The sequence below is a fragment of the Symphalangus syndactylus genome, chromosome 16 (genome assembly GCF_028878055.3).
Source record: "Symphalangus syndactylus isolate Jambi chromosome 16, NHGRI_mSymSyn1-v2.1_pri, whole genome shotgun sequence".
Classification (NCBI taxonomy): domain Eukaryota; kingdom Metazoa; phylum Chordata; class Mammalia; order Primates; family Hylobatidae; genus Symphalangus; species Symphalangus syndactylus.
Window position 1 is genome coordinate 61,086,111 of NC_072438.2, and position 26,372 is coordinate 61,112,482.

General features: G+C 37.0%; 1 protein-coding gene and 1 pseudogene across 8 annotated transcripts in view; both read left to right on the forward strand.

Annotated features, from left to right (window-relative positions):
- The window catches only part of C16H5orf34 (chromosome 16 C5orf34 homolog), a 27,121-nt gene continuing 749 nt past the window's right edge, over positions 1 to 26,372 (forward strand). Inside the window, exons 1-13 of one of the 8 annotated variants that reach the window (XM_063619517.1) lie at positions 1 to 431; positions 4,212 to 4,408; positions 4,888 to 4,977; positions 7,146 to 7,792; positions 9,776 to 9,871; positions 11,042 to 11,165; positions 18,978 to 19,069; positions 20,251 to 20,320; positions 20,977 to 21,147; positions 21,556 to 21,650; positions 23,128 to 23,226; positions 24,869 to 24,907; positions 25,897 to 25,937. In XM_063619517.1, the coding sequence (XP_063475587.1) occupies positions 4,214 to 4,408; positions 4,888 to 4,977; positions 7,146 to 7,792; positions 9,776 to 9,871; positions 11,042 to 11,165; positions 18,978 to 19,069; positions 20,251 to 20,320; positions 20,977 to 21,147; positions 21,556 to 21,650; positions 23,128 to 23,226; positions 24,869 to 24,907; positions 25,897 to 25,937 (1,759 nt within the window). In that variant the 5' untranslated portion in view covers positions 1 to 431; positions 4,212 to 4,213. Of the gene's footprint in view, positions 432 to 4,176; positions 4,409 to 4,887; positions 4,978 to 7,145; positions 7,793 to 9,775; positions 9,872 to 11,041; positions 11,166 to 18,977; positions 19,070 to 20,250; positions 20,321 to 20,976; positions 21,148 to 21,555; positions 21,651 to 23,127; positions 23,227 to 24,868; positions 25,779 to 25,896; positions 25,938 to 26,372 lie in introns of those variants that run through there. The other 7 variants (XM_063619516.1, XR_008651596.2, XM_055245667.2 and 4 more) reach the window with 7 other exon arrangements.
- On the forward strand, positions 17,089 to 18,537 carry LOC129464443 (elongation factor 1-alpha 1-like; annotated as a pseudogene).

A 26,372-nucleotide genomic window follows, 5' to 3' on the forward strand; every position in this document is an offset into this window, starting at 1 on the left:
GCAGGGAACGCAGCGAGGGCAGCCTCCGGAGTGGAGGGGCGGGACTTCCGGCCCTCCCCTGTCGTGGAGGGGCGGGACTTCCTGTCTTCCCTGTTGCGGAGCGGTGAAGCGGCTGAGGGCGCTGGTTTTGAACCGCTCTTGTGCTGTTTGCGCTTTCTCCTAGTAGTTACAGTTGGCGCTGTCTCCGCTTTCCTGTTGCCTGGTGGGCGTCTTGGCCAAAACACTCTCCCTGCCACCTTATTCCTCTAGGGTTGTGATTTTTTTCTTTCCTCAGGAAATATCACTTGCTGGTAATTTGTCAAACTCAAGAAAACCCTGAAGAAGCAGTCGTGGGCAGGCGCCGACGCTGCGGCTTCCAGAGCATTTTGGCAAATCAAAGCCAGGGACCGTTGCTGGGCCTCATTTCCGCAACTTTTCGGCTCCGAACTGCTGTGAGTGGAAGACTTTTGGTGGTGGTTTTGATCAGGCTCCTTCTGTAACTAGAGACTATAGCATTTTGAAAGAAATGAGATTCTCATTCATATCAAGAACAGACTTGTGGATTTTTGAGTGTTAAACATACCCTGACGTAATGTGCTGGGTGATGAGAACGCAAGCGGGAATGAGACTGTAGAGATGAGAATGGCAGTGTGGGTTGGAGCCGGGTTATGCTTTCCTATGGTATGCCAAGAACCTTAGTCAATTACACTGTTTCTTGTGTATGCTTGATTATTTAAAATTAGAAAACCGCCTCAGTAAAGCTATTAAAAAAAGAAAAGAAAAAGACTTGGCCAAAGATAGACTATTTTTCCCAAATTGGAATCAGAAAATGTCTTCCATCTATGTATCAGCACCCGTTTCTTCCCCTAAAATACCAAGTAGACATATCCGATATATACGTGTGTGTTTATATATATATCTGTAATCTATATTGCCATTTGATAAGTACGTAAACAGGTGATGTAAAGCAGTTGGTATGGTCTAACTTGTGGAAAGTTACCTATGACATCAATACTAGAGATGGATTGGAGAGAGAAGAAATTCCAGACAGTTGCAGGAGTTGGAGAGTCTATGGGCTGAAAAAGAGAAAGAGGTAGAGAGAGCCAGGTTCCGAGGACAGAAAATCAACAGGACTTGTTACAGGGGCATGGAGTGGAAAGTCAAGTTTTAGAATATTGGCTACTAATAATGAGACACCATTAACTCAAATTGCAAATTCAAGAGGAGCAATTTACTTGTTTTTCATCATTCAAATATTTATTGTGCCATTACTATTTGCCTACTACTGTTTTAGATGCCAGAGATACTGTTGAATATAAGACAGATAAGGCCCCTGCTTCGGTTGAGTTTATATCCTAGTGGGAGAAAACAAAAAGCAAGTAATCAATTTTGATGATAGATTCTATGAAGAAAAAACTTGAAGAGGGATGACAAATGATTGGGAGATGTTTGGGAGTAACTTTAACTTAGTTGGTCGTTAGGCCCTTGTAGGAGTTACATTTGTGCTGAAACCTTGATGATGATAAAGAACCAGCCTTGTGATTAGCCAAGGAAAAGACAAGGCAGGCAGAAAGAACAGTGCAAAGATGGGAAAGCGCTTGTTTAAAGAACATTAAAAATGCCAATGTATCTAAAGTGTCCTGTAGAAGTAGGAGAGAGTTGAGAAATTACATTGGGAGAGGTAGATAGGACCAGATTGTGTGGCCTTTGTAGGCCATAGTTTAGGAGTTTGTATTTTATTCTAAGTGGAAATGGAAGGTACTGGTGGGTTTTAAGCCACGAAGTGATAGATGTGATTTTCATTTTAAAAGATCCCTCTGGGTACTACTGTATGCAGACTGGATTTGAGAGAAGAGATGAGAGTGAAAGTGGAATTAGGGGATATTACAGAAGCCTGCTTTTGGTAGAAGTGATTAAGTTTCATTTTAGTTATGTTAAGTTTGATTTATCTATAGGACAGGGACATAGAGAGCGGTCTAGCAGGCAGCCACCTGAAAGCTCTGTGAGAGGTCAGGTACATTTAGAAGTTCTCTAGAGAAAGAAAATAATTAAAATTGTGTGAATCTACTCAGGAGAGACCATGTGGTTAAATATTTACTTATATCCTGACATATCCTCAGAAGATTACAGATGATATCACCTACAGCTGATTACATACATTAAAAGGGGTAAGGTTAAAAAAAGACAAGGTGGGCCGGGTGCAGTGGCTCACGCCTGTAATCCCAGCACTTTGGGAGGCCAAAACGGGTGGATCACGAGATGTGGAGTTCGAGACCATTCTGGCCAACATGGTGAAAACCTGTCTCTACTAAAAATACAAAAAATGAGCCGGGCGTGGTGGCACGCACCTGTAGTCCCAGCTACTCAGGAGGCTGAGGCAGGAGAATCACTTGAACCGGGGAGGCAGAGGTTGCAGTGAGCCCAGATTGCGCCACTGTACTCCAGCCTGGCAACGGAGCGAGACTCCGTCTCAAAAAAAAAAAAAAAAAAAAAAGAGGAGGTGGGGCATAAAAGTGACATGAGTGTTAAGAAGGGATGAAATATGGACTAAGGTCAGGTCTTGAAGAATCTTTGATTTAAGGGAATGGTGAAGAAGAATGATTAAAAACAGAAGTGAAGAAGAAAACTGTGGCAGCCCAATGTTGAGGGGAAAAGAGAGTTTGGTGCAAGGGAATGTAGACAATGCTGTTACACGTTGATGAGGTTTAGTAGGATGAAGACTAAAGTCATTGGGTGTAAGAAGACATTGGCGACCATTGGGAAACAGTATCAGTAAAGAGACAGAGGTGAAAGCTGGATTGCAGTGAAGACTGATAGGAGAGAAGGTTGGTAGTGAGTGAGTACTACACTTGAGCTGTTTATAGGTGGGAAATAGGGATAAAGTGGTGGAAGTGTTTTCTATAGAAAGTTATTTTTTTCTGGCACGTAAAACTTGATCATCTGGGTAGTAGAAGGGGATAATGTGGAAGGGGATGGGGTTAGTGTTAGAAAGGAATAAAAACATTTCATAAGATTGATTGAGTGCCTGCAAGGCAGCATCCACAGTGCTGGTCACTATCATATTTGTTTTCTCTTTTAATCCACACAACAATCCTGTTACTACTCCCATTTTACATGAGGAACAACCTGAGACTTACAGCTAGCTAGTAAATGGTAAGGTGTGAATGAAACCCAACTCTTTAGTTCCCCTTCTGTCACTGCTATATGGAGAGCATAAGTGATTAGAGGTAGAGAAGAGGAAACTGAATGCAGCGAAATAAGGACAAATCCAAGACAATAGGAGATTAAGTTGCTCAGTAGTAATTAAGAGCTATTTCTTTAATGCTAGGGTAGAGATAGGATTCCAGGTATTTGGATTTCTTCTTCAGAGTCCTTTTCCCGTAGGCCTAATAGTTACTTTCTGCCTGTCTTTTGAATTTGTATTACAAACAATTTGCTGCATTCTTACCGTAAAGGTGGAATTTGCTTATTATTTGAAATTTAAAATGAGATAATGAGCATGTAATTTATAGAAATTAAATGTCTTTAGGCCGGGCGTAGTGGCTCATGTCTGTAATCCCAGCACTTTGGGAGGCTGCAGTAGGCAGATCACAAGGTCAGGAGTTCCAGACCAGCCTGACCAATATGGTAAAACCCCGTCTCTACTAAATTACAAAAATTAGCCAGGCATGGTGGCACACACCTGTAATCCCAGCTACTCAGGAGGCCGAGACAGGAGAATCGCTTGAACCTGAGAGGCAGAGGTTACAGTGAGCCGAGAAAACGCCACTGCACTCTAGCCTGGGCGACAGAGTGAGACTCCATCTCAAAAAAAAAAAAAAAAGGAATTAAATTTCTTATTGGTTATGTTCCTGCATTGGATTAAACTTCTAGAAATTATAAGCTTCTAAATAATGAGCATATAATTTACAAAAATTAACTTTCAGTAGAAGTGAAGCTATTAAAATTATAAAGACAGTTATCACTTGTGGTTGTCTCTTCTTGGTTATGTTCCTCCATTGGAGTAAACTTCTAGGGGTTAATTAAGGCATTTTGTTAAGGATATTCATTTCAGATTTATCAAGTGTAGTTAGTATTCTTAACAAAAGTAAATGCAATGGCAATGTCATCTTCTTAGAAAATGCACCCTTTTATTTTGATAAAAGTTTTGTACATTAAGAGAACTATTTGTGCTATTGTTTTTCCTATTCCATTCAGTCTTTGACTTAGAAGGATATCTTATCCTGTCATAGTAATGGCAGCCGAACTGCGAATGGTACTTTATGAAGATGATTCAGTACAAGTGCAATATGTTGATGGTTCCACATTGCAACTTTCTCCCTGTGGCTCTGAATTTTTATTTGAAAAGTCACCACCTGTTTCAGCACATCCTTTAGAACAACCAGAAAGAATTCGCCAAAGGACACATTTTGTCATTAGCACTTACAAAGTAAGTAAAGATATCACATAAACAACTTTTTTGTTTTTTAGAGACAGGTTCTTGCTCTGTCACCCAGGCTGGAGTGCAGTGGCACTGCCATAGCTCACTGCAGCCTCGAACACCTAGGCTCAAGTGATTCTCCTGCCTCAACCTCCTTTTACAAGGGAGTTACTCTAGGACTACAGGTGTGCACTACCACATCTGGCTAATTTTTAAATTTTTTGTAGAGCATTGTCTAGCTATGTTGCACAAACTGGTTCTCACACTCCTGGCCTCAAGTAATCCTCCCATCTCGGCCTCCCATTATGCCAGGATTACAGGTGTGAACCACCGTGCCTGGCCAAAACTACTCTTTGAATACCAAAATATTGTTGATGTGGCTAGAATATGAAAAGTAATTAAGTATTATGGATTATACTGTACTGTCATTTTTAATTGATTTTCAAATCATTTTACATTAAGGTTACATTTTATATTTCTTTTCATAGGAGCAACTACAGCGAGCCCTAGATTTTCGAAACTCTTCAGCTACTTGCCCTTTTTTATCTGAAACCATCATACCTTCTGAAAGAAAAGAGGTGAATTTTTTAACTTCATTTTTGTTAGTATTATTTGAGGACAAGTAACTAGAAACAGGTAATTTAATATTTAGCCTTTTTTTCTTTTTCAGGACACCTGGGGATACATTACTATAAAACATTGAAGTTACATAGTGTATCCCCTTGCCATTTTCTTTGTATCCAAGCATTATAACTAGAATGTTTTAGATTGGTGACTTTTTCATTCTCAGAGGTCTCAAAATTAAGAAATTATGTGACCATTTTCAGTAACAGCATATTTGTTAATGTATAGTAGAGATATGTAACTATGGGTATGACCTTTATTATTTTGCTTATATAGTATTGTATTTGGACTTTTAGGAATAATAACTGTCATTTACTGAGGGTTTACTATGTCCAACAACTATGAACAATATTAAAAATATTTAATAACACCATACTGATCAAAATGGATGTCCATCCAGTCAAAACAGGTATATTGGCTAGATGGCAGCCTCTTTTTTTTTTTTCTGAGACAGAGTCTTGCACTGTCGCCAGGGCGCAATCTTGGCTCACTGCAACCTCCGCCTCCCAGGTTGACGCCATTCTCCTGCCTCAGCCTCCCAAGTAGCTGGGGCTACAGGTGCCCGCCACCACGCCCGGCTAATTTCTTGCATTTTTAGTAGAGATGGGGTTTCACCGTATTAGCCAGGATGGTCTCAATCTCCTGACCTCATGATCCGCCCGCCTCTGCCTCCCAAAGTGCAGGGATTACAGGCGTGAGCCACCGCGCCTGGCCGGCAGCCTCTTTTTATAGGCAAGGAAATTATGTCTTAGAGAGTTTACCTAATTTGTCTATGGCAGTTTTCTAAGTGGCAAAGTCAGGATTTGAACCTAGTCTGTCTGACTCTGTAAACTCTATTTCTCAACTACTTTCTGCTACCTTTCTATGCTGTCAAGATGCTTGCCTGCCGGCTGAGTAATTTTATATTGTCTCGTGGCAAAGGAGCCATAAAAAATTAAAAGTTGTAACTTAGCCTAGAATGGTAATTTTCCATTGTGTCTTTTGAGTCACTGAAACTGCCTAGCTTGTTGCTGATGCTGCAGCAGGATTATTAGATAGTCTAATTCTAAAAGAGGACTTTGATGACCATCCTTACAAACCAGCTTTGCTGTCAATAAATACAGCTCTCAATTTTAGTGTCCTAACATTGTACATATAGATAGCATGGTAAATTTAGGAAGCTTTCTTGACAATAGTTTGTGTAAATGTAAGGTTTTACATAAATGGAATTGAAATGCTAAATGCTTGGCAAAATTAATTCAGTAAAAACCTCTCACACAATATCTACTGTTTATATCTTATATGAAAAGACGCAACCAACACTGTTACTTGTTATGAGTCTGTTATTAGTCAAGATCAATTTTTCTTTGAGTAATTAAACTTCTTTAAAGTTTCCTCTAAGCCTCCTGAAATTTATTTTAGTGTATGGTGTGCCAGGTACTGCCTAGGATGGGTACTTTTTACATGTTACCTTATTTAGTTCATGTGATAACCCTGCAAGACAGAATTTCCCAAATGCTGTTCAGTAATTCTAGTACTAGTTTAAATAATTTTCTCTTTTCCCTCTTGCTCTGAAAAACTTCTGTTATCTCATGTAACATTTTAAGATATGATTGAGTTCGTTTTTGAATTTTCTGAGTTGTTCTGTCAATAATTTTTGTGCTAGTCCTGTACCATTTAAGCTATGGTTGCTTTTATTTTTTTTTTTATTTAAAACTTAAAGAAAAATTTTTAGCTATGATTGCTTTTAATATATTGTATCATAGTGTTGGTCTTCCCTTATTTCTAGTTTTTTTTTCAGAGTAAACTTTTGCAGGGTGAGGGGAGGGGTACAAATCTGTTTATCTCTAATTCATTGTACATTTAAAACCAAAATACATTTAACACTAAATATGACCATTTCTCTCATTTTGTGTCTGTTTTACATCTCTTTTTCTTAAGGGTGATAATCTTAACAATATCAGATATTCTCTGGAAAATCATATATAGGCTGAGATCTGACCCTCCATTTTTTCATTCTCTGCAGATAGTAAAACACAAATATTTAAGAGCTTTCCTACACAATACTTAAATATCAAATGTATGGAAAAATTGGACTGTTAACAGAAAATACTCACCATCTCTTTTTCCCCCCTCATTGCAGCGTATCTTCATTGACATCACAGAAGTGAGATGGCCCAGTCTGGATACAGATGGTACCATGATATATATGGAGAGTGGCATTGTGAAGATAACATCTTTAGATGGTCATGCATACCTCTGCCTGCCCAGATCTCAGCATGAATTTACAGTACATTTTTTGTGTAAAGTTAGCCAGAAGTCAGACTCATCTGCAGTGTTGTCAGAAACAAATAATAAAGCCCCAAAAGATAAACTAGTTGAAAAAGCTGGCAAAATCTGTGTACATGGAAATTTATCAGGACAGAGACTGAAGAATAAAGAAAATGAGTTTCATTGCCAGATCGTGAAATCCAAAGAAACTTTAAAGAAGATGAGTTGTGTAAATGGAACTGAAGGCAGGGAAGAGCTGCCTTCGTCTGGTACAAAGCACACATGTGTATACACATGGGTCAAGCAGTGCTGGTCTGTGGCTGCCTGTCCAGAGGAATGGAAATATCCTTTGTCTTTAGCACTTCATTTTCATAATAAAATCAGCAATATGTCTAAAATTGATGCACATATAACTCAGAGTAGATTTTTAACTTCTGATATTTCCGAGGAAAGAGGAGAAGTGGTTTCTGTTCTTCCCAGGGCCCTGTCACTCAGCTGTCCAGTCCCACACCTACACAGGTAATGCAGTAATGGCTATTGTTCATGAAGCTTTTATCAGAACCAGTCTTAACCTGGATAATTTTCTTTTTATCTGATACCATTCACAAGGAAAGTTTATCTCATCCAAAATTTTGCTTTTAACTGATAGTAAATAATTTCCCTAGCAGATATGTTGCTTACGTTTCTTACTCTGTGTCCATGCATTGAATGTAGAAGGCTGACTCTACACTAGATACTGTGCTAAGTCCAGTAACTGCAGAGATGACTAAGACACAGTCCCTGCTTTATAGCAACTTAGAATCTAATGAAGGTCACTGTACCTAAAAAGATTATTAAAGTATGCTAAATGATAGGACAGGAGTCCGCACAGGGCTCTGTGGGCCCAGGGGAGCACCTGCTGCCGCTCACTGGAGCCCGTGACCTTGCTTGCTGGAGTGTGGATCTGACACAGTTTTTTGTCCATACCTAGCTTCAGAGGCTGCCCCTGTCTTTGGTTCACTGACTATAAATACGTCTGTTTTCAAAAGGGGTACACATGGAGTGGCTTCTGTAAGGCTAAGTAGAAAACTTTTAACTCCACTAAGGATTGTAGATTTGTAACATCAACTTTGCATAAATAGTGCAAATAATAATGATAAAAACTAACACTTACAAAACACTTATGTGCCAGGTACTGTTGGACTTTACCCATTTGATTCTCAAAGCATTCCCATGAAGTTAAAAAATGTATCATCCCTATATGTAGAGGAACTTGAGACACAGAAATGTTAAATAACTTGAGGAAAGGTACACAGCTAGTACTTGTAAAATTGAGATTTGATCCCAGGCAATCTCTGAGTATACATTTGTTATTTAAAACAAAAATATGGGAATGACTGTTAGGCTTGTCATGATTATCTGGTTAAAATGAGAAAAGTATTACGAGTACACATCAAAAGGGAATTATGCTTCAAAAGTAATGATTTTTCAATAACTTACCATGATGTTTAGGTTGAAATCCATGATCCTTCACATAGCTTACCAGGTGTTTTGTGATCTGGTCCCTTCCTATATCTGTAATCCTCAACTCTCTCACTACTCTTGCCCTTGCTTTCTCTATTCTTGCTAAGCTGGACTTCAGCAATCCCTAAAATGCTTGCTCAAGCACTCTGTGACCACTGTACCTACTCTTTACTCTGCAGGAGCGCTCTCTCTTTCTCTCTGTCAACTGGCTAACTTGTGCTCATTTCCAGGTTTCAGCTTAAACCTAACTTCTTTAGAGTGGTTTTCCTGAAGACTCTAAACAAGTTAAGTCCTATACAATTCCGTAGCATACAGTACTTGCCTTTTCTTTGCACTCAATGTTTATTATTTGACGTCCCTGCTGAGGGCAGGGACCATGTCTACCTTTTTTTGGTTGTTATATCCACAGTGTGTATAGCACAGTGCTTGGCCCACTATAGATATTTTAGTAAAATTTTTTTTTTTTTTTTGAGATGGAGTCTCGCTCTGTCACCCAGGCTGGCGCGATCTCAGCTCACTGCAACCTCCGCCTCCCGGGTTCAAGTGATTCTTCTGCCTCAGCCTCCTGAGTAGCTGGGATTACAGGCACATGCCACCATGCCTAATTTTTGTATTTTTAGTAGAGACGGGGTTTCACCATGTTGGTCAGGCTGATCTCGAACTCCTGACCTCGTGATCCACCTGCCTTGGCCTCCCAAAGTGCTGGGATTACAGGCATGAGCCACTGTGCCTAGCGAATCTAGGCTAAATTTTAAATGTTAGTAAAACTTCATGTAATTGTGCTGAGATTCAATAATGAGATTATTGAAAATACTGAAAAAACATGGAAAAAGACTTGCTTTTTACATTTCATTAATATATCTTCATATTAATTTTTATTCTTTGATCTAGTGAGTTAAACAAGAAATTAATCCTGTTACAGTAGCACCATTTTGTTGACTTATAAAGGCAATTATATTGAGCAACCAGAAGTAATAGCTTGTATTTTATCCTTCACAGGTGGAATTTTTGTGATTCACTTTTACAGAGACAATCTGATGAATATTCCTATCCTGAACTAGTGAAAATGGTTTGGTATAAAGGTGTTACATATAGGTAAGGCACCTATGTTGGCTTCTGTGTTGGAGTTAGAGCTGTTTATTGATGTCACAGAGAAGATGGGACTAGCCTTGTAGACAGACTCTCAGAAGAGGACACAGTTCTGTTGGGCCAACTGTGCTCCTGTGTTTGATCCTGAGTTTTACAGGTCTCAAAACTGATGTTATTAGTGCACACAAGCGTCTTGTGACTCACTCACATTAACCATTTTTATAAGACTTATGTGGTACCTCCAAAGCCAATGAGGGATTGATTTGCTAGTGAATGTAACATTCATATCAGTTATTTAGGATACCCCTTCCAAGCATTGGAGGATCAAGTTGTTTGAAATAGTCAAAACAGAATTGCTTGAGCATGGAATTAGAGAAGTTAGATCACCTAAGGGAGATTTTAGCCTTCATTCACAAAGCAAATACTCACTGAGTGGCCGCTCTGTGCCAGCACTGTTCCATTGAATTATCCCTACCCCACAACAAAGGACACCCTTCTAGTGACTAGAATACTAGTGTTAGCCAGTTTGAGAGTTTCACTTCCATGAAAAATGCTAGAAGAGCACTGCTGAATTTTTGGAGAGCGAGGGGGCTCTCCTTTTCCTATGTGAAGACCTATTCCTTCTAACAACATATTCTAACATATATGTTAATAAAATTAACTTGGCTTAAGTTTCTATTTGGTATATACCCAGTACCTTGATTGTACCTGGCTGCTCCAGGTACAGCCACCTTTTCTTAGGGATAGCCCCTTGTGCAGATGGCTAATCTTATCCATAAAGTATTGATTCCACTAGTTTCATTAATCTATTTATTTTCAGGCTCTGGAAATGTTGTATTTAACTCGTATGCCATAGACATTGCTTTGGTGACCCTTATATGCCAGCGTTGTGATTAGCAGTGGGGATATCAAGAAGATGATAAGTCAAGATGCCTGAATTCCAGAAGCTCTTAGTTTAGTTGTTGAAATAAATGCATAAACCAATTCTATTTATCTTTTTGTGAAAGAGTTAATTTAGCTGGTTGGGTTCAGAATATGAAATTATCTGCTTCACTGGACAGGCAAAAAGACTGTGCTGCTTTGCTTAGATTTTGTTACTGTTTTTTGATGACTATCTTCATGCATGTTTTAATCTCAAGTGGAAAAAAAATTTTAATGGTTATTTCTCTTTCTTAGACTCACCCATCAAAATATGAACTCAATAGAGATTTATTCTGGGGATGGATCTGTTTTCAAATCAGAAGGGGCTTATTTTGGGAACTATTTTACTTATTATTCCATTCAAGAAGGATCAGAAGAGGTAAGCCAACAATGAACTCAACTCAAGAAGAGTTTTGCTGTATAGCTCTTTCTAAATAATTCCAAATATATATGGGAAATTTGGTCATTATATAACATTGCTTCCTACTCCCCAGTCTGGAGAATTAATATAATCTTACTGCCAGCATTGGTACAGTAATTATTAACCACCTTATTTTTACTGTATTTTCACCTGCTATCTCCATTTGCCTAAGCAGTTCGTGTTTAAATCAGAAACTTCCTTTTGTCGTAGACTTTATTGATGGAAAATGCTGAAACCAGTACCATTACTTCAAGTTAATACACTACTTTGAATTAATATTTGTACATTGAAAAGCAAAAGCACATTCTTTTTTCCCCATCATGTAATTGTGTATTTTAAGCACCTCTTAACTTCTAAATCTTTATGTACAACTAGACCGTTGAACAAGATTCTTCTCTGTTGCTGAAAACAGTGAAACATAACATGCTATAATTACCAGCCCATAGTCTTAATAATGTCAATATTTTGTTAATGAGTTTTAATTTGCTTATTGCCCCTCTGATATTTGACATCCACCCTTTCACAGCAATCACTATAGTATCACACTACTTTGCATGCTAGAACAAAATAAGTATGTTTTCTCTCTTCATTACAGAGTGGAGTATTTAAATACTAATCAGATTATCAGAATGCCTAGGGAATAGAGTTAAAAATTGAGATTGTTTTTAACTATGGAGATTTCAAACATATACAAAAGTAGACAAATATAATGGACCCCTATGTATCCATCACCCATCTTGTTCATTTATACTTCCTGCTACTCCCTCCACTCCCTGTTTATTTTTAAGTAAATCCCAACCAAATATTGTTTTCTTCATAAATACTTTAGTATATATTGGAAGAGATTTCCAACTGGGGCCTATTTCTAGGAAAGTATTTAGTAAATAAATATTAATTGAACAGTAACTCTTTGGCAGGCATTCTGGTAAGCACTGACAAGGATGAAGATGAAGAAGAGTTCCTGCCCTCAAGAGTTCACAGTCTTGTGTTCAGTTAGACAGGCAAACAAGCAAATGAGATACAAGCATGCCCAGTAACATGTATATGTATATATGTGTATATGTGTGTGTATATAGTACATCAGACAATCAAGTGAGCAAGCAAATAGAGTAGGTATGCATAGTCACATTGCCGACTGCTGTATATCAGAGGGTTTGCAAAATTTCAAGATAAAAGGAGTGTATCTTCCTGGAGCTTCAATTATACTAAAAGCTGTTGTGGGAGGGGGTGATATAACATTGCTTCCTACTCCCCAGTCTGGAGAATTAAATAATATAATTTGCTTTTTATACTAAAGCAAATATATCATGGAGTAGAAGCATGAGCTTTTGGGTTAAAAAGCATTTGGGTTAAAACTGCCTTGGGCTTCACTCTCCAACCTTTGTGTGCAACACATTCATCCTTCTCTGCTTTAGTGCAAAGGTTTAGAAACAATTGACCCTCTTTTTGGGATAAAGTTGTTTGCTCCTTACTTTAACCCAGACTCCAAAATAAATTTCAGATGAATTAAAGAGCTAAATGTAAGAAACCAAACTTCGTAAGTGTTAGAAGAAAATATAGAAGAACAATGTTTAAAATCTCTAGGTAAAGGAGGCCTTCTTAAGCAGAATACAGGAAACCAGAAGGCATAAAAGAAAAGTTTGACAAGCTTGAGATCTTCAAACTTATGTTAAATTATAAATATTTAGGCTGGGCACAGTGGCTTATGCCTGTAATCACAGCACTTTGGGAGGCCAAGGCTGGTGGATCACATGAGGCCAGGAGTTCGAGACAAGCCCAGCCAACATGGCGAAACCTCGTCTCTACTAAAAATACAAAAATTAGCCAGGCATGGTAGTGCATGTGTGTAATCCCAGCTACTTGGGAGACTGAGGCATGAGAATCGCTTGAACCTGGGAGGCGGAGGTTGCAGTGAGCCAAGATCACGCCACCGCACTCCAGTCTAGGAGACAGAGCAAGACTCTGTCTCAAAAAAATTTTTTTAATTAAAAAAAATTTTAGAATTTCTGTTAAAAAGATAAGCAAAGGCCCAGAAGATATTCCACACTATAAATCAGTAATAGACCAAAAAAACCAAAATCCCTAATAGAAAAATGGGCAAAGGGTAAAAAATGGATTTAGCCATAGAAAAGATAATGTAAATTAAAAAGTCATAATATTTGAAAACATATTCAACTTAACTACTTGCATCAGGGAAATGCAAATTAAAATATCAATGACATAACATTTTTCCCTTACCAAGTTGTCAATAACTAAAAAGACTGATGACATCTTCTGCTGGGAAGGGTATGGGAAAAGGGGTGCTTTCATAGTGTTGGTTGAAGTGTTAATTGGTTTGGCTTTCGTAAAGGACAATTTGATAACATCAAATGAAATTGATGAGAAATTCTGCTGCTCCGTATCTGGCCTAGAAAAATATTTGCACATGTGTTCAAAGAAGCATGGCCAAGGGTGTGTTTTGTGGCATTATTTGCAGCAGCAAAAAATCAAAAGCAACCTAAATAAATGTTCATTAATAGGGGAATGGTGAAATAGTTGTAATTATCAAATTACAGGAATGGTGTGCAGTAGTTGAAAAGAATGAGGTAGATGTCGATGCATAGAGTAATAGATTCTGGAAGATCTCAAAGATATTGTTGAGCAAATAAAGAAACTTGCGTTAGAACACATACAATGATATCTTTTTTGTAAAGAACAAAAAATAAACCCCATACCTATATAGTACTTTCTGTAATACACATGCACAAGCACAAGAAAGGATCCTGGGCAAATACACACTGAAGTAGCTACGTTTGGGAAAGAGTGTGGGATTTTTTGAGGGAAGAGAAGTCTGAGAGGACTCAATTTTCATACTTTTTTAACTTTTTTTTTTAACAAAAACGTAATGTATTATTTACTGTGTAATTAAAAATTGAAATAGGAAAGATTGACAAGTACTCACAGTGTAAGTACTTCCATAGAGATAAGAACTTGGTGCTTTGGGACCACATAAGAAATGGCATGTGACCCAGTGTTTGAGGCTCCAGAAACAACTCCTGAAGGAAAACTTGGCTAAGCTAGGATCTATAATTCCAAAGGAGGAGTTGTACAAAAGACAGATGGAGGTAGGAGGAGCATATAGCTAAGGGAACAGTTTACTTTCTCAATTCTTTGCATGGCTGGCTTCTTGTCATTTCTATCTAAATGTCATCTCCTCACAGAGGCTTTTCCTGACTATTCAAATTAAAGAAGCTACCCAAGACACTCCCTATCATGACATCCTCATCTTTTTTCTTCAAAGCACTGAATATTGGGTGACATTTTCTTAATGATGTATGTTTGTTCATTATCAGCCACACTAGAGTTAAGCCCTATCTTATTCAACACATTATTATTGCTGGTTCTTAGAACAGTTTATAAATGGCACCTAACTGGACACAAGAGCCTGGGATGAGTGTGGAATGTTGAAGGAAGTAAAAATGTTGTAATTTGTTAGGCCAAAACATAGATGGGATGCTGGGGGAAATGTCCAGAGAAGAAGCCAGATCACTAAGATGGCCAGCTTATAACTGGAGCGAGAGAAACCTCACTGCATTTGGGGAACCATTGAAGGATTTCAAGTAGGGAAGTGACATCAGATTTTTGTTAGATTATTTCAGAGGAAGATGAACTGGGTGGGAAAGAGGTAAAACTTGAAGCTGTAGAACCAGTCAGAAGACATGTATAGTAGTTCAAGTGAAGGCCAGGCAGTGGTAGGAAAAATGGGAAGAAATATTAAGGAGACAGAACTGATTGCTGACTGGACACGGAGGATGAGGAAGGAGTTGAAAGGGATGCCAAATTATTAATCAATGAATGGTGGTGCCCAATACTGTGTGAAACCAAAGTTTTTATCAAATCTAAATTTTTTTGATGATGGCTTTTTTTTCTTTTGCACCTACCATGAGATGTCAATTAAGGATTTGAGATTATTAAAATTCAACTATATCTCAACCCCCACCTGCCTAATAGATTATAAGACACAATTGTAAGATGGATCCAGATTTCAGAGAGGTTAAATTGTGAAAAATGAGCATTTTAGAGTTGATGAAATAGAATATTGGAAATAAGAACTCAGAGGGAATTCAATATCCAGTAGAGAAAGACATGAATAATTAAAACATGGTATTTTGAGTGCTTGCCATGTGCTAAGCACTCTGCTAATAAATGATAATGATACAGACATGAGCAAAACAGACACAGCCTCTTCCTTCATGGAGCTGCATTCTAACAGGGAAAACAGACATTAAGTAAAAAACTATTAAATTGAAGTTGTATTTAAAACCAAGAGGCAGGATTAGAGGGAACTGTGCTTGTGGACATAACTAGGGGATTTCTTCTAGTCTGTGGGACCTCTGCAATGGCTTCCCTGAGATGGAAGGAAAAACAGGTGCTAGCCAGGCAAAGGGAGGTGCTGGAGGAGGGAACTGAATTCTAGGTAGAGGGAACAACGTGATAAATGACATACCAAAGGTAAATACAGCGTAGAGAAAGTGAAAGTGCAAATTTTGAAATGACACTAATTCCAGTTTTAACATGGTGATGTTGAGGTGTCTGTTTTCATAGCCAAAAGAGAAGCCCAATAGAGATTTAGATAGTCAGTTCTGTAGACCAAGATAAAAGGACAGAGACTTTTGTTTGGTACCTATTATATGCTAAATTCTGTCCCAGGAACTTCATATGTATATTATATCATTAATCCTCAGATAAATCTGGATGGTAGGCAGTATCCCCATTTCACAGGCTGCAGGCACTGAGGCTTACAAAAGGTTGTATAGCCTCCTCATCATTATAGTTGGTAAGAGGCAGACCTGCGATTTGAATCCACATCTGTCTGACTTGGAAGCCCATCTTCTTCCCCTAATGGTAAAGAGTATGAGCTGCACTCTATTGGTGGTTTAAATCAGATCTCTACTGTTTCTTAGCCCTCAGTCTCAGTTTTCTCATCTGAAAAACAAGCATTAATAGTTACCTCAGAATTATTTTGAGGAATAAATGAGATAATCCATGTAAAGTGAGTTAGGATAGTGCCTAGCACATAGTATCTGCTCCACAAATGTTAGCTGTTGCTATTATGATATTTAATGTGAACACAGCTTTGGACCCTTTTAGGATTATCTAAAAAGAAGTCAGAAGAGAAGGCTGGAGACAGAGTTCTGGGAAACACTAGCAAGTCTGAGGAAGAGGAAATTCAGAAAGAATTTTAAAATAACATGTTTTTTCAAATTTCAATAACCTCAGACTGTAAATAATTTTTTCTTCCACAAACTGTAACAGTATTTCTTCCATTAATGTAGCAAAACGGTATATTCATTCAATTAAAATAGTTTTTTTAAAATCTATATGGCAATTTCTTTTTGTCTTAAGGGAAAGGGGTGGCTCACGATAAATTTCCTGCTAATGTGTAGGAAAATTAGTTTGGTTACCACGTTAATGTAAATATAGCTAATATTTAAATTGCGCAATAAGTTATAAGTTTTTAGAATGTAACTTTTGGGCCAGGCACAGTGGCTCATGCCTGTAATGTCAGCACTTTGGGATCCCTTGAGCCCAGGAGTTTGAGACTAGTCTGGGTAATATAGTAAGACCTCGCCTCTACAAAAAACTTAAAAAATTCGCCCGGTGTCGTGGCATGTGCCTGTGGTCCTGGCTACTTGGGAGGCTGAGGTGGGAAGACTCCTTGAGCCACAGAGGCGCAGTGAGCTATAATTGCGCCACTGTACTCCAGCCCCGGGCAACAGAGTAAGACCCTGTCTCAAAAAAAAAAAAAAAACCCATAAAAAAAAACTTTTGAATGAATTCTATATTTTTAAAAAATGGGAAAATGGCTTTTTTTTTTCACAACGGTTTTGCCACCAGAACACAGGTGTCATGAAAACTACCCCTAAAAGCCAAAATGGGAAAGGAAAAGACTCATATCAACATTGTCATCATTGGACATGTAAATTCGGGCAAGTCCACCACTACTGGCCATCTGATCTATAAATGCGGTGGCATCGACAAAAGAACCATTGAAAAATTTGAGAAGGAGGCTGCTGAAATGGGAAAGGGCTCCTTCAAGTATGCCTGGGTCTTGGATAAACTGAAAGCTGAGCGTGAACGTGGTATCGCCATTGATATCTCCTTGTGGAAATTTGAGACCAGCAAGTACTATGTGACTATCATTGATGCCCCAAGACACAGAGACTTCATCAAAAACATGATTACAGGGACATCTCAGGCTGACTGTGCTGTCCTGATTGTTGCTGCTGGTGTTGGTGAATTTGAAACTGGTATCTCCAAGAATGGGCAGACCCAAGAGCATGCCCTTCTGGCTTACACACTGGGTGTGAAACAACTAATTGTTGGTGTTAACAAAATGGATTCCACTGAGCCACCCTACAGCCAGAAGAGATATGAGGAAATTGTTAAGGAAGTCAGCACTTAACATTAAGAAAATTGGCTACAACCCCGACGCAGTAGCATTTGTGCCAATTTCTGGTTGGAATGGTGACAACATGCTGGAGCCAAGTGCTAACATGCCTTGGCTCAAGGGCTGGAAAGTCACCCATAAGGATGGCAATGCCAGTGGCATCACGCTGCTTGAGGCTCTGGACTGCATCCTACCACCAACTCCTCCAACTGACAAGCCCTTGCGCCTGCCTCTCCAGGATGTCTACAAAATTGGTGGTATTGGTACCGTTCCTGTTGGCCGAGTGGCGAGTGGTGTTCTCAAACCCGGTATGGTGGTCACCTTTGCTCCAGTCAACGTTACAACAGAAGTAAAATCTGTCAAAATGCACCATGAAGCTTTGAGTGAAGCTCTTCCTGGGGACAATGTGGACTTCAATGTCAAGAATGTGTCTGTCAAGGATGTTCATCGTGGCAACGTTGCTGGTGACAGCAAAAACAACCCACCAGTGGAAGCAGCTGACTTAACTGCTCAGGTGATTATCCTGAACCATCCAGGCCAAATAAGCACTGGCTATACCCCTGTATTGGATTGCCACACGGCTCACATTGCATGAAAGTTTGCTGAGCTGAAGGAAAAGATTGATCGCCGTTCTGGTAAAAAGCTGGAAGATGGCCCTAAATTCTTGAAGTCTGGTGATGCTGCCATTGTTGATATGGTTCCTGGCAAGCCCATGTGTGTTGAGAGCTTCTCAGACTATCCACCTTTGGGTCATTTTGCTGTTCGTGATATGAGACAGACAGTTGCAGTGGGTGTCATCAAAGCAGTGGACAAGAAGGCTGCTGGAGCTGGCAAGGTCACCAAGTCTGCCCAGAAAGCTCAGAAGGCCAAATGAATATTATCCCTAATATCTGCCACCCCACTGTTAATCAGTGGTGGAAGAACTGTCTCAGAACTGTTGGTTTCAATTGGCCATTTAAGTTTAGTAGTAAAAGACTGGTTAATGGTAACAATGCATCGTAAAACCTTCAGAAGGAAAGGAGAATGTTTTATGGACCACTTTGGTTTTCTTTTTTGCGTGTGGCAGTTTTAAGTTATTAGTTTTTAAAATCAGTACTTTTTAATGGAAACAACTTGACCAAAAATTTGTCACAGAATTTTGAGACCCATTAAAAAAGTTTAATGAGAAAAAAAAATGGGAAAATGAAAAAGCATCATAAAATACCATGGTTTTATGGGCTTTATTTTGTTAAAATCTACTCATCGTCACTATTGTAAAAACTTATTTCAAAGAAAAACAGCTAAGTAATAAAGGCCAAAATTTATTATTAATGAGATTTTTCATTTTAACTAATTTTCAGAGAGAAGAGAAAACTTACTCAGTAAATAACCTTCCTCCAGATAGACCAGGAAGTCCATTCTCTGTCCGTTCTCTAATTAAACAGGCAACAAGGTAAGTTCTTCCCATTCAATTGAATAAAATGTTATATGTCTAAACATCTTGGCACATTTTCTTGTGATTAACGATAAGATTAAGAATTGGCAGGTACAATGGAAATATATGCCTTCGGTAAAATTTGTCAACTTTTTTGGTGTCATAATTTATATAATAAGGTAATTTTTATGTCATTTATTAAGAGTACTTCTGGGTTTGTAATTTAAATACGGAGAAATATCCATATTTGGTGAGCAAGTGCTGAGAGGAAGTAAGTGCCCTTTCACTGCATAAGTGTGGCATCATTATTGTTCCTTGAAATCAAGTTGGAGATTTGATGTTACATTTAAAGTTTTTATACTTCTTTTTTTTTTTTTGAGATGGAGTCTCGCTCTGTCGCCCAGGCTGGAGTGCAGTGGCGCGATCTCGGCTCACTGCAAGCTCCGCCTCCTGGGTTCACGCCATTCTCCTGCCTCAGCCTCCCGAGTAGCTGGGACTACAGGTGCCCGCCACCACACCTGGCTAATTTTTTTGTACTTTTAGTAGAGACGGGGTTTCACCGTGGTCTCGATCTGACCTCGTGATCTGCCTGCCTTGGCCTCCCAAAGTGCTGGGATTACAAGTGTGAGCCACCGCACCCGGCCCTATACTTCTTTATTATCTTCAGAGTAATAGATTTCTGAGAATATACTAATGATAAAGCATAGATTGGTTCTTTGGTTCATATGTTTTTAAAATTCTCTCAATCTATAACACCCAGAAGAATGCAAGTGGACTGTTGTTTCTTTTTATAAATTTATGTACAAGCAATTTCCAAAATAGATTTGAAGAAGCATATTCTGTAATTTGATTTCCTAGGGATAGTTGATTCACATCCCTACCATTTTTAGGCTATGTGAAACCTTCCAGGCAGTGTGAATCTATCACCTCTTAAAAAGGAGTTCCTGAAAATTCTGTCCATGGAACCATTTCGTTGCTAAAAATTAAAGGAATAGCCTTAAGTAGGTAAGATTAGCACAAAGGGAAACAACAGTGGTTCCCTTCTAGGGGCTTAAGGATTTCTGGAGAAAAAAAGAGTTCCCAACACATTTCAATGGAAATGATTTACTGATCATCTAAAATGTTGTATGGCAGTGAAAATGGGTTGCTAGAATTGGAAAATGTCATTTGCAAATGTTTAGTATTTTTTGTGTTCACAGAATTCTTCAACATTGTGTGAAGATGAGACTTTCTTTAAGCCATAACTATCGTATATGCTGCTGGAAAATGGTATGTTAAAATTATTTTAAAAGCAAGATATTTTTAAATTGTTTTATTGTTTGTATCCATACTTTTGAGTTCAAACAGTTTTCCTCTAAGTCATGTGAGAAATGCTTGTAACATTAATGTTGGTTTAGTCAGAAAAATACCTACCTAGTAGACAAGCGCTGAAAGTTCAGGCTTTTATGTTATAGTTTTATTGTATGTGGTTTGTTTTTATTTTTCGTGAAGAGGAACGGATAGGGGAACTGATTGGATTTGAAGTATGTAAAAACATTAGTCATTATAAACCATGATATTATAGTGTTCTATATTTTCATAGCCGTAAAAATAAATTCCTTAATGCTGATTTGGAGGAAGTGATTCTCAGACTTTGATTTCTGTATCTGTATTAATTTAATTACAAATCTATAAGCTCCTAATTTTTGTCTATAATGGATGTAAAGTTCAGAGGAGAACAGTGACTTTACAAAGATATTAGAACTGAATCTGCTTGAAAAAAAGACTGTTATGGGTATCCACTTCTGGAAAAATTAAAATATAAGGATTTTACAATATTCGACTTCTGAATAAGTATCCAAAATTGCCCTAGAGTCATTAATATTCATTTAAATCTTGTTCTTAGATAACTCTATTTCCTGATATTTTTATTTACTTGGTTTTAGGTACGTGGGATAAATGATAGCAATATACTGCCTTTGGTTTTGAAAGAGTCACTCATACCCAACGTGGGAAGATTTCTTGCCTACTCTGATGACAAAGTACATGCTATCTTTTTAGATGGCATTACTCTAACCCTAAATTGGAATTTCAGCTCTCCTATTGAGAAGAGACAGGTGGGTATACTTCAGACTTAGATCTATTTTTTATTGGTTATCTGTGGAAAACAGAACAAAGAAAATAAAGTACCACACTATTTTAGTTCATTTTTTGAAGTATAAAATTTGTCAAGAGGCTTTACTGATCTCTTTGGATTTCCTAGCAAAAATCAGAATGATTTGACAAATAGTCATTTTTCTAAAGATAACTGATTATAGAGAAAGGGATTAGTATTTTCATTTGCTTTGATAATTACCTATGAGTGGTGGTTACATAACACCCATATCTCATGTAAACAACATTTAAACTGTTGCATCTTTAATGATTCCTCTACTTATTTCTTTAAGTTAATGAAGTTAGAATAGGTTGTTTATGTTCTTTTTTGCAGTTCTAAAATGATAAAACTTATCTTTCCACTTCTTAAGGTAAATCAAGGTCTTAACTTAGGTTGGTGTAAGTTAACTTTTCCTGATGGACAAGATCAGTTAATTCAAATTGAACACCCTGAACCATATGAAAGGTACTGAAAAGCAATTTTAAAAATTATTTTTATGTTTTACTTTTAACTAACAGAGAAGAAGCAATAAGCATTATTTAAGTGTTATATATATTTTTAGTTTTTCCATGTGGATAATAATGAAGGCATTTCAGTCGTTTCAGAGTTGATAGTTGTACTTGTGTTTAGCATAACTAAATAGATCAAGTCAGCTTTTTTTTTTTTTTTTTGAGACAGAGTTTTGCTCTTGTGGCCTGGTCTGGAGTACAATGGCACGATCTCAGCTCACTGCAAACTCCGCCTCCTGGGTTCAAGCGATTCTCCTGCCTCAGCCTCCCAAGTAGCTGGGATTACAGGCATGTGCCACCATGCCCAGCTAATTTTTGTATTTTTAGTAGAGATGGGGTTTCTCCATGTTGATCAGGCTTGTCTTGAACTCCCGACCTCAGGTGATCTGCCCACCTTGGCCTCCCAAAGTGCTGGGATTACAGGCATGAGCCACCATGCCCGGCCTTCAAGTCAGCTTTAATCATTTCATTTGTATTCAAGTAACTTTTCAAAATGAAATGTGTTATAGACATACTGATTTGCTGTGGAAGCTGGATATGGTCAGCTGTGTTAACAATTAACTAATCCTCTAACCAATTTGAAATAAGGTTTGCAACCACAAATAACTAAAATTGTGTATATTTCTATAAAGTGGATAAAATTACCCAATGATTACTCTTAAAATGGGGAAGATTCTTCAGCTTTTTATGAATTTTTTTCTTTTGGTTTATCTAATTTATTACAGTAATTCTACTTGTGATAGTCTTGAGATTTTAGTGATTTTACTTGAGAATATTCACAAAAGAATTGCTTTTTATTACCTCTTGAATGTATTTTTCTGTTGGGTTTTATTGTGTTTCAGTCTAAGTGCTCATTCATTGCTATTAATGATTTGCCTCAAAAAAGATAGTTTCTTTAGCAAACATTTCTGTTGATTCAGCCAATCATTTCAGATCATTTTATTAAACTTGATACTTGTTTTAGATACGTAGTAAGTTACATATAATTATACATATGCATACAAGCATATGTGTATATGCATTAGCAGGTGTTTTTTGGTTTAAATTTTAGTAAGCAAATGCTCACTTAGTCTTATTATGTGTCGATATTTTTTGATAAAACTTAAACGTATTTTACTTTGAAAAACTAAAAGAATTAGAACATTTAAAATTGAACTTTAAATGAAATCCAAATATCACCTTTATTTTGATTCTTAAATGTCACTTGTATTAATCACAAATATAAGTAAATCATTTTATTCTTGATGAATAATGGAAAAAACTTGGCTTTTCTATGACCAGGGAAAAATATTTTGAGAATTGCCCAGTAAATGCTTCACTTTAACATTTTTTCTTTATCCTTTTTTCCCAAATTGTCTAATTATTTTTACATTGGTTTATAATTTTATAATGTATTCATTTTTCAAGTATTTCTTTTAATGTATTCACTTTAGATATGTGACAGCAGTAACATCATGGTGCAGGAGACTGACCCAGACTAGTCCCAGAGAGATGCCCACTCATTCGTCATCTTCTGTTCTCCAAGAAAATTGGTATTTTTCTTTTAAACTTAATCTGTTTAGAAGAGCTAATACTTTAAAAAAATTAAAATGTCAAACAGTAAACTGAGACTTTTTTCCCTAAAAAAAACTTTCTTAGTTTTGAATATGTTTAACTCCTAAAGTATTTTTGAGAGCTTAAGCTTGAAAATAATTTATTTCCAATCAGACATCTAATTGATTACATTTCATCATATTCTATTTTACCTAAAGGTAAGAAAACCTTGCATTGACAACTTAACATGAAAATGAGTGGCTCTTTTTATGTGACAAATTCATCCTGAAAACTTTATGGAAAAATTTAAAAGGGATTCTTAAATTTTTAGTAATGTTGAAGGAAATAAAAGGTTTAATAACATAAGCTTTCAGAGAACATTGATTTTTAAATAATTTGTCATATTAGTTATTTCCCCCAAATTAACTGGCAGATCAAATAAAGCAAGTATTTTAGTCCCTCCTGTGTGCTTTTCAGTGTGCAGGGTACTAGAACTGGGCTTCAAGGGAACTTTTTGTGAAAATATAAGACATTTTAGGGAGGAAATAAGGGCAGAAGTAAAAAGGATATTTTAGCTTGTGGAGACAGAAGATAGTTTTTATGGAACATATGCTATCTATTAGTATATAGTATGAGTTTTGAGGGCTAGGAATGGATCTTATAATAAATAGGAGTTCAGACCTGATGGAATTAGAAGGTCCTAAATGGAAAAATGATAGGAAGAAAGGTCATTCGAAGATTAGTGTCACTGAGAGTCTAACCTGAATATATGGGAAGACAGGGATACCAGGAACAATTTGGGAAGCTTTTTAAGTAAGTTTTGTGAGGTGACCTGACATAGTGTAGTGATACAAAATGTAAACATTAAGCCAATTTTTGTTACCTTTTCCTAAGTCCTTTCTTAGAACAAATCAAATCATATCAGTAAGCGTTATTTGACTATCTCAGGTATCTAAGGATCCAGCTTTGCAGATCCCTCATCCTTTAGCTGTAGCCTGTTTGAAAGCAGAAAAGTTGCCAAAGTAACTAGCAAAAAACAATTGTGATGGAAGGAAAATCGTACTTGTCTATAAAACCGTCACTTCACCATTGCTTAGCTGGCAGTTTGTAAAATATCATCAGCCTTTTTATTTGAAAGCTGAGAAGAGGCTGTCAATACACACTAAAAACTGCAAGTAGAGATTGGTGATAGCAGCTAAAGGTGAAAGTAACTAGGAACAGCAGAGGCAAGATAAAGAAATTGAGGAGTAGCTCCATTCCCCTTATAAAGCCTTAGGTATCTCCACTTTGGTTTTTCTTATCAAAGCGGGTAGGTTGAAGGAAGAAACAAGATTGTACAATAAAAAGCTACCTAAGTTGTATTGTAGTATTTTTTTCCACCACACCCTCCATTATTAGCTTATTAATTCAACTTTTTAGTTAAAAATTGTACATGTTTCATAAAAAGTTCATTATGTGAGCAATAACAATAAAGGTATTGTTTCTTACATCCAGAAAAATGTGTCGGGTTTTTAAAAAAAAAAAAAAAAAAAGACATTTTGCAATAATGAAGAATCAGGTGGTTATTGGAGTAAGTTGTATCTAAGTTCTTTGCCACAGGTGTTTAAAATTATGAAATTTCTTTTCATTCTCTATCCATAGGCTGGAGTACAAGGGAAAAGAGTACAAGCTGATAAGGAGGTGCATGTGATCTGTTGTAGTAAAGCCAATAAAGCAGACAAGTCACACACCGTACTACGAACTGTGAAGATTTTTCTAGTGACTTGAATATTTTAGACTAATGTCTTCATTAATTTTGCAGAGAGCTAGTCAAGTTACAGTTTGTAGTTGTATGCCATTGCTCGTATTTCACTCTAAGTTGATAAGAAAAAGGATAAAGAAGAGACATTTAGGGGTTCTGCTGGAGATGTATATATTAACCCTCTACTCCATACCGGTTGTCCCACTATCTTTCTATAGAACATGGTAAGAGCTAATGTTTATCATGTTAACCCTTTGTGCTTAAAAAAACAATGAAATAAGTAGGTAGTCTATTCCAGAAGGAATTTAATAAAAAATAGTTGTTTTGACACGTAATTCAACTATTTAAAAACTTGGATCTCCCATACCATCCATTCCCAAAGAGTTCCATATAAATGAGGTCTTAATATATGCACAAGTACAGAAAAATAAAAAACCCTTTCTTCTGAGAGAAACTAGGTAGGAAGAGCAGGAAGTTAAATAGTTCAAGAGAAGATATTACAAATAAGTATGTGATTAATTAATATGCTATAGGAATTCAAGGAAGGAGAGAGCACTTCTTTCACAGAAGGAATGGAATTTTAATAGGTTTTTAAAGTTTGAGTAAACTTTAGGGAGGAAAGTAGAGTGTATGCTAGGTTAGTACTAAGAAGTAACAGGAAGGCCCATTATCCTCAAACGTCAATATTTGATTACAAATTCCTTGAATTGGATTTACAAGGGGTAGACTTTTATTCACTTACCTTTAAAGGCACTCAGTATCAGTTGAGTCAAGTTGATTTGTTGCTAAATAAAGGTAACATAAAGAGAATTCTTCTGCGTTCTTCCATTTAAAATTCTAACCTTTATGAAAAAAAAGTCAGGTACGCTTATTTGAAATACCATGAATACAAAAGAACTGAATGAATTTTTTCTTTTTCCTTGGACAGGTCTGTTGCCTCTGAACTTGAAAAGATACAGAAGTTTAACTGTATCCTTTAAACAGAATGCACTGTCCTACATAATTACTCTGTTTCATTCTAGGCTTAATTCATGACTTCAGTACTTTGTGAATATTAATCTATACTTAATATATTGCTAACCTTTATTGAGTCAGCAAATACCTAAGATTGTAATTTAAGATGGATCTTGTCCATAGAAGGTATAGCATGTTAACATTTTTACCTTTCTTTGAGTTTAAATTGGGCAAAGAACAGTTATTTAGGGTTAAGTTCTCCTTTGGAGGCTTTTAATTATATTATAAAATTTTAACTTTAAGACCTCTTTTTTTAATGAAATATTTCATTCTGTACATTCTCACCCAATTCATCTAAATTTGTTTTCTCTTGTGGTTTTTCTCTAATCTTATTCAAATAAGTTCTGTAGTGAACAGGTTTTTCATTCTAAATCTTTTTAAATTAAAAAT